Below are 8,230 nucleotides of genomic sequence, written 5' to 3' on the forward strand. Positions count from 1 at the left end.
AGATGTGGCTCCTGGGGCCAGAGGGGCCCTGGAAGGTATCAGTGCATAGACAGACAGGGACTTGGTCCTAGGGCTTCCTCAGGTCTCTTTTGACCCAAGTCCTTTTTAGTTGTTTCAGAGGCTGTCTGCTGCATTGCTGTGCTCCTTGTGGCCAAACTGGTGAGTATGGCTGGAGGTGGGGTCTGAAGCTCTTCTTTTTTAACAGTTAAGGACCAGATTTTCTCAAGGGCCTCCACATCCCTCAGGTGGGACAAAAAGGGTCCACTTGCAAATAAATAGATTTGGAGAAAGCTACCCAGTCTGGTGTGTTTTTGCGGACAGTCCCAAAGTATGTGGCCTCATTCAGGCTCTGACAAACCCTGCAGTTAAGATTGCCTGTTCCCTTTGATTTAACCTGTTATCTCATATGCATTTTAAAGAGGAGCTCTGCTTATCACTAATGGAGCCCATGCTAGGGTATGCTGGGGGTAAATGAATCCCTCTTAGCTTCTGCAGCACTGGAGGAACCAGGTCTGACGCCAGGCTTTGGAGCCTAGGAGCAGTGGGGTGGAGAGGAGAGAATGGTTACCACGAGGGGGTAGTGCAGCCCCTCCAGCATGGAAAAAGCAAGAGGGTTTCAAGGCTGGGAAGTATAGGGTGTTGTCCCCCCTACAAGTCATGGAGTCTGGCCTGCTTAGGGCAGCTTCCTGTGTGCACACCCTCCTCTCCCAAGACCTGCAGTCACACCAGAGATTCCTTCTGGGAGCCAAGTTTAGTCAGCAGCTATTCAGGCACGGTGACCTCAAGGTGGAGGGAGTCCCTGGAGGAGGTAGGAGGGAACAAGAATGAGGGGTATGTAGTATGGAGAAAGGGACACCATCCCCATGATATCACATGTCCAGGGGAGCAGGGAGGCAGGTGACTCTTCTAGACTTGGGGCAGGGAAGGCTGGCTCAGATGTCCCAGGGTGTCAGGATGAGCCTCAGGCACTGTGTTCTGTGCTGAATCTGGGATGCTGGGATGTCAAAGTCCAGCTCCTGCACAGCCCAGCTTCTGCGCAGCACTGGCTAGCTGTGCAGGGGCCGCATCATCATGCGGGTGGCGCGAAGCGAGTACGTGGTGCCGCGGAAGAAGTTCCAGCGGATGCCGTTGATCTTGTGCAAGTGCTGGCCAGCTGGGTAGTAGATGCCATTGAGGTTGGAGCCACCACAGGAATCAAACCACCACCCTGTGAAAGGGGCACAAGGACTAATCAGGGCTGCTGCTGCCTTGGGGAACTGGCTGGCTGGGGAGGAGGATGGGGGGACAACAGACCTTCTGCTCAGGCAGGGCCTCTAAAGGGCAGCAGAGGGCTCTGGCCACCTCACCAGACCCCTCTGCACCTCCCTTCCTTCTCCTGACTCCTCTGTGTCCTGTGTCCCTTCCTCAGTGACCTCTGATCTTTTCTGCTTCCTCAGAGCTCTGGGTCACTTCCTGTGTATATCTGGTGGCCTCTGTCTGTCTCTGTGAGTCTTTTCCTCTTGATGGTCTTTGTGTGTGTGTATAATGCTGTGTGCCTCTCTGGCCGAGGACATCCTTCCCTGCTGGCTGTCTGTCTCTGGTCTTGGTCTCTTCTATGTCTCTGTCTCCATGAAGAGTCCTCTCCTGGCCGTGCCCAGGGCTGCACTTCCTCTCCAGCTCTCTCTCTGCCTTCCCTGCCCAGTGCAGCTCTGTCTCCACTGCTCTCATTTCTCTCAGCCTCTGTCTCTCTCTGCCCCATCTGTCCCTGTCTCTGTGGCTCAGGTCTCTCCTTCTCTGTCCTTCCTGCTCTGTCTCTGACTCATCCCAAATCCCTCTCTCTGACCTCTGCCCCAGCCCCGGAGTTGGTGGGGAGCTGTCCCCTGGCCGTGCCTTGACCTCTGGGTTAGGAGGAGGGATGCCCTGAAGGGGACCTTAGGACCCTGATGGGGAACTTACCTCTGACCCTAACTCACCTCCAGACATAATCTGTGCACAATTGCAGCCGCAGTTGTCATGGTCTGCATCATGGGTGCTAAAGGTGTTGTTCCACAGGATCACGTTACCCAGCTGTGGCATTTCACCACTGTACCCATTCACAAAAATCCTGATGGACACCCAGAGGTGGTGATGGGAGAGAAGTACAGTCAGGTTGTGGCCATGTTGAGGAGGGGCCTCCACTGGGGACACTGTCCCAGATAGGGTTTCCCTGCTGTTGTACTTGGAGAAAGACCTCAGCCTGGCCATTTTCCTCCAGATCCTCCTCCTCCTGCTACTCCTCATGGACAAAGCACCATGAGATGTGTGCTGCCTCTCTTCATCTCATTGATTGGGTCTGGTGGAGGAGTCACAATGACCAGAATGAGGACAGCGGCTGACAGTTCTGGCACCTCTACCAGGATGCAGGCATTGCCCAAAGCCCTTTGCAGGGGTTGCCTCCATCTTATCTCAGCCTCACAACACCCTTTCCATATGAAGAGAGGGGATCTCAAGAGCACAAGAACCTGCCCAAGGACTCTGGACCACAGAGGGTCAGAGGGAGATTCCTGCCCAATGTGGCCTGATTGGGGACCCTCATGGGTTTCCTCACCCACTCAGTATCCTGCACCCTGGCCCTGTGACACCTACTCATGTCCTCTTTCCTCCTCTCGGAAGCCCTCCCTGACCACAGCAGCCCACACTGATCTACACCTGGGGAACCCCAACCCTGTGACATGCACATCAGCAGGCAGCCAGGGAGGGGGAGTTATATTCTTTGACCAGAGTCTGGGGTGCTGGCAGGCACAGCCAAGGCTGCCCAGTGCTGCCGGCCATCAGCTGGGCTTCAAACCCCAGCTCTGCCACTCAGAGGCTGCATGGCCTTGGGAAGACCGCCTCACCTCCCCGAGCCTCAGTCTCTGCATCTGTGCACGTGGCAAACACAGAAATACTGACAGCGACCTTACTCATTGTGTGGCTTGGTGGCCCCAGCATGCCGAGTGTGCAGGCCGTGGCTCTGGGCACACTTAGTGCTCACTGTTGCTTGACCCCCGGGGTGTGGCCAAGCCTGGCAGGAGGGGCTCAGCCTGGCACAGGAGTGGGAGATGGTTGGGAGAAGTTGAGGTCCCATGGAGTGGAGGTGAATGGACTATAGATGTGGCCAGGGCAGCTCAAGGAAGCGCTGGTCCCCAGGGCAGGGCCTGGGAGATGCCTCTGATGCAACCCAAGGGAACAGAAACATATCAGAATCAGAGAGTTTCTCAGAGATTCAACAGTATGGTGTGGAATGAGTTCAAGTCCTACCTAATGTGTCACTTTAGCCAGATGACTTAAGTTCAGTGCCTGAGAATCATTTTACTAAAGTAGGTGCAGTAAGGCCCACCTCAGAGAGTCTGGAACACACTGGGTGCTCAGAAAATGCTCATTTCTTTCCCTAAACACACCAAACACCAGACTGTGGAAGGAGCAGGGAAATATGAAGATTTTGCAGCATCCTCATATCCAAGCCCATTCTACTTTGGAAGCACAGAGCTTCAGAGCAACTTGACCTTGATTTATCCAGTGAGAACTGCCGCAGTGTCAGAAAGGGTCCTGGCCTCCTGTCTCCCAGCCCAGGGACACTTCCATCTCACCCCAGGGCACAGCACAGACTGCACATGTCACTTCTCCTTTCTGGGTCTCTGGAAGTGACTGACCAGGGGTGACTGCCCTGGGATGGCCCCTTCCTGCTCTGGGATGGTGGCATCAGCGACATCCTCTCCACCCCATCCCGTGGTCAAGATGTGCTGAGTGCTAACCAGTCACCTCCAGATCTCGTGACGTGGGCCCAAATAGGGGACAGATGGTAACAAGTGGAGATGCCCTGGGATTGACCTTTGGTGCAGACTCTGGAGGCTCTAGCCTGGGAACCCAGCCTATCCACCAGGGACCCCAGCCCACCCACCACCAGGGCCCCAACCCACTTGTAAAACTCCTCCTTGCTGCCCAGCTGGAAATGCTTGAAGTTGGCTTGGCTCGTGTTGCCGTCCCAGTCTTCCATCTCCAAGCGCAGAGAGTACTTTGCGCTGCTGGTGAGCTGGTGCACCGCCTCGTTGCCCAGCCAGTGCTCCCCAGCCGGGTGGCCGAAGCCCTATGGGGTGGGTAGAGGACAGGGCGGGCTGAGTGCCTGGGGGAAGGTATGTCCCTTGTTGAGCAAGGGGCCTGGGCCAGGCTCTGAGGCCGCATACCCCAAACCACTGGGTCACTGTCTGGATGTGGGAGACCCCCACCTCCCAGGAAAAAGACGAACACATTTGTAAATGTAAAAGCACATTTAAAGTAATCACATTTCTCCAAAGTTTAGAAACAGGCAAAACTAAACTGTGGCGATAGAAAAGAGAATATAAAAATATTTAGGGGGCTGTTGAGTGGGAGGAGACAAGCGGGGTTGTACGGTGCGGAAGGTTTGTATGTCTAGTTTTCAGAGGGTCCCAGGCTGAACTCGTATGTGAAATTCGCTGAGGCTTGCACTTAGTGTTTGTGCACTTAGCTGCATGTTTGTTAACCCTAGTAAAAAAATAATAAAGATTTTAATCAGTTACATAAATGATAGAATAGACTTTGTTCAAGGACAGGGCTGGCATTGAAAATTTCAGCAATATAAAAATGTGTGAAAAGCTAAGAGTACCGGGAGGGTCTTTTCACCAGCGTCAGGAACAAGAAACCAAAGCTCTGGGCAGAGCACTGATTCAGCACCAGTGACAGGGGTGCTCCCCGTTTACAGAATAAGGTGCCAATCCTAAGTGTGGACATACAGCTTTCCTTTGTGTATTTCTACGTCTGAACTACCTATTTCTCTTTACATTTTTAATGATTTTTAAAAACTTGTTTGGTTCAAAAACGTCCATCACTTAATTTGATATAGGTATTTATCAAATGGAATAGCAAGTAGACAGAATTAATAGTATTACTCTATGTCCTTGTGGTTATCTTTTCTACTTCTTTTACTTTTGAAAAGATTAAGACCACTTAAACCATCTTGTGAAAAAATCCTGTACTCAACATTTAATTTAAAAAAATTAGAAGGCCCCTGAGTATGGTGGCATATGCTGGTAGTGCCAGCACTTGGGAGGCTGAGGCAGGATGATCACTGCAAGTTCAAGGCCAGCCTGGGTTACTTAGTGAGTTTAAGGCCAGCGTCCACTACATAGTGAGACCCTGCCACAAACAAACAAACAAACATTGGAAGGCAATCATGTAGTATAGCTCATCTTGAAAGAGGCATGGGTTCTTTGAACAATCGATTTTAAATTATAGAATTTGTCCTGCAAATGTGGTTACAGATGTTTAAAAGGAGAAATAAATTTGTTTAAAGAATGTAGCTAGGGGTGTGGGTGACATTTCTTTTTTGGTTACCTCCTTAGTATTCTTTTTTTCTTTTAAAAAAACCTTAGCAATGTATGCTTTCTAAAAAGCAAAACAAAAGTTAAAATTTCATTCCTAGGATGTATGTCACAAATTACAAAAAGAGGTTCATATTTACGGTGAGGAGTCCTGGGAAGAGCGTGGACACTGGGCAGATCTGTTTGAGGGTAGGTGGCTTAGGTGTGTTGATTTCTTTTTCTGGGAAGGGGTGACAGTGAACCAGCTCCCCTCCCCCTGCCAACACCCCAGCAGCAGCACCAGGCTTTAGGGGTACAAAGCCCCACCCCAGGCCAGCAGTGTCACCTGCTTGTAGTCCTGCCAGTTCCGCTGGAAATTCACTGTGCCATTCTCACGGCGCTGGATAACAGTCCAGGCTCCTCCATCGGTGTCCATCACACAGAACACCTGGCAAAAGGGAGAGCAGCTGGAATCTCCTGGACACAGCCAGGAGTCAGGGCCAGGGCAGCACAAGGTGACTTGGCTGATGGGCCCCCTCTCCCTCAGAACAAACACTGGTCAAGGTCATGAGAAAGATCCAGGCCCCCACGCCCCATCCATCATCATCATTTCCTAAAGTGGCAGCCGGTGATATCTCCCACAGCTGCCTTCTCCTCACTTGTAAAATGGAGGTGTTCACATCTAACCTCTTTGTGCCACAGTTTCTCCTCATTACTGTGACAGTTAAATGAGATGGGTCATGTGACTGTTTAGAAGGGAGCCCTGCACACACTGGGAGAGACATGAATGGAGGCTTCCCACTCCTTACTATTGCAGGGTTGCTGGAAGGATTAAATGTGGATGGGGATAAAGGGCTTAGCCACCGTGTAGAAGCAGGAAATGCTGTTAGTGCTATCTGTCAGGGTGCAGCAGTTTGCTGAGCACCTACTATGTGTGTGGCTCTGTTCAAAGCTCTGAGGATGCTCACATGGGTGAGACAAAAAGGATCCTTTCTCTAAAAGAGCTTAGCATCTAACACAACTACAGTTTTCAACCTAACTTCTGTTCACACACGATTTTCCCATCCAGTCAGTTCATGTTCAATATTCAGTGAACGCAGACTTGGTGCCTGGAGGAATTACTGATGAATCAGAGACAAGTCAGGCTTCAGGATGGCTTGGTCTGGAGGAAGCTATGATACGGCAGGAAGACAACTGATTGTGAACGTTTGGGTGGATGCAAGGAGGAGTACAAAAAAATCTTCGTGGATGGAGTGGCTCCTCAACATGGCTTGGAATGATGGCATGTCTGCCAGAAACAGAGGAATGGAATAGCATTTTACTGGGAGAGGGAAACAGGAGAAGTAGGGCCTCTGAGGAAGGGAAAGTCAGCTAAGGGAAGGAAGCAGGACACCTGTAGTGTGGGCAGCAGGGTGTGCAGGGGTGTGCAGCAAGAGGGGAAGAGCTTGTTTCAAAGTAAAGCTAAGGGCTGAGCCCATATCTCTTTCCTTCCGGCCAGCTCTTGTGTCTCCCAAATCTCAGCTATTTATACCTTCCCGAATTCCACCATAGCTCCATTTCCTTAATTTTTACAAAACACATTTACTTTAAAAAATGGTGTCCTGAGCCAGATGTGGTGGCACATATCTATAATCCCAGCACTTGGGAGGCTGACGCAGGAGGGTCGCCATGGGTTTGAAGCCAACCTGGGCTACAAAGTGAGACACTGTCTCACAAAAACAAAATAAAACAAAACAAAACAAAACAAAACAAAACAAAACAAAGCAAAACTGGTGTCTTTCCATATAATTAAGGTCATTGAAAGGTATTTTACAAGAAGTCTTATCAGTACCATAAATGGAAAAGCAGTAACACCTTTAATTACATGATTATGAAAATAAATACAGTGAAAGCAAAATATGAAATTCTAGTGAGAAAGTTTTGCCAACCCAGGGCCCTCCACTGATCTCTCTGTTAAAAGGGCCATTTAGCAGATGTGAGAGAAATGTGAAAGACACTCTGGAGACAAATGGAGCCTCTCCTTGACACACTCAGAAGGAGGAAAGGAAAGTGCAGAGGGAATTGTGGAGCAGGACTGCTGGGCAGCTGCTTCCTTTCCCTTGCTGCCTCAAGCCCTGTCACCCACCTCTCCTCCAACTCCTGAGCTTACTGGACCTGTAAGCTCAGCCCCTTTAGGAACCGCTCCCTGAAGATGGCGGTGTCTCCAAGGGCCACAGTCATTAACGTCCTGCATGGACTATGGCCTCAATTCCTGCCTTCAACTGCACATAAACCCCATGTGGTGAGAACTGGGAATTTCAGGGTTTAATTACTCTGCACTTCTACCTGGGGGCCTTCTGCAATGCTTCAAGTTCTGACCTCTGCCTGGATGGGGGCTCTGGAAGGCGCCCTTACTTCTCTGGCATCTGAGATACCAGAAAAATCTCGATGCCAGTGAGGGTGTGTCTGGAAAATCCTTGGCTCACCACCCACCGATACCCACGGTCTCTACTTGCTAGGGTCCTCCTCACCCTCTTGGTCTTGTTCAGGTTGGGTATGCGGATGGTGTAGACGCCATCCTGATTGACTCCAGACCTGCAGATGTCTTCACAGTCCTGGAACACGTGCTCATCTGCACCTGTGGAGGCAGCAATGGGATAAAGTGAAAGTCATGAGGAGATGAGGAAAAAGCCAGAAACGACAGGGTGGGCTCCCTGCCTCCTGTTCTCCTGTGTGCGGGTCCCGAGTGAGGAGGTGCAGGGATGAGAAGATGAGCCAGGCTGGAGTAGGTCTGCTAGAGGAGGTGATCATGGGCTGGGCCCCAAGCAGGAGAAGGGGTGGTGGTCTGGGCAGAGGGAACAGCATGGTGAGGGCTCTGATGTGGGTGGTCTGTTGTGAGCAGGGCACAGGGGCATGGGAGGTGGCTGATTTACACC

The 8,230-nt window shown here is 51.1% G+C and overlaps 1 protein-coding gene across 1 annotated transcript in view; it reads right to left on the reverse strand.

Moving 5' to 3' along the window:
• Positions 1 to 820: 820 nt before the first annotated feature.
• The window catches only part of LOC102017083 (angiopoietin-4), a 42,075-nt gene continuing 34,665 nt past the window's right edge, over positions 821 to 8,230 (reverse strand). The window contains exons 4-9 of the mRNA XM_013510010.1: positions 7,994 to 8,139; positions 7,826 to 7,932; positions 5,662 to 5,763; positions 3,918 to 4,084; positions 1,953 to 2,083; positions 821 to 1,207 (exon numbers count right to left, since the gene is read on the reverse strand). Of these exons, the coding sequence (XP_013365464.1) occupies positions 1,047 to 1,207; positions 1,953 to 2,083; positions 3,918 to 4,084; positions 5,662 to 5,763; positions 7,826 to 7,932; positions 7,994 to 8,139 (814 nt within the window). The 3' untranslated portion in view covers positions 821 to 1,046. The remainder of the gene's footprint in view (positions 1,208 to 1,952; positions 2,084 to 3,917; positions 4,085 to 5,661; positions 5,764 to 7,825; positions 7,933 to 7,993; positions 8,140 to 8,230) is intronic.

This window comes from Chinchilla lanigera, unplaced genomic scaffold (genome assembly GCF_000276665.1).
Source record: "Chinchilla lanigera isolate Chin_1 unplaced genomic scaffold, ChiLan1.0 scaffold00195, whole genome shotgun sequence".
Lineage (NCBI taxonomy): Eukaryota > Metazoa > Chordata > Mammalia > Rodentia > Chinchillidae > Chinchilla > Chinchilla lanigera.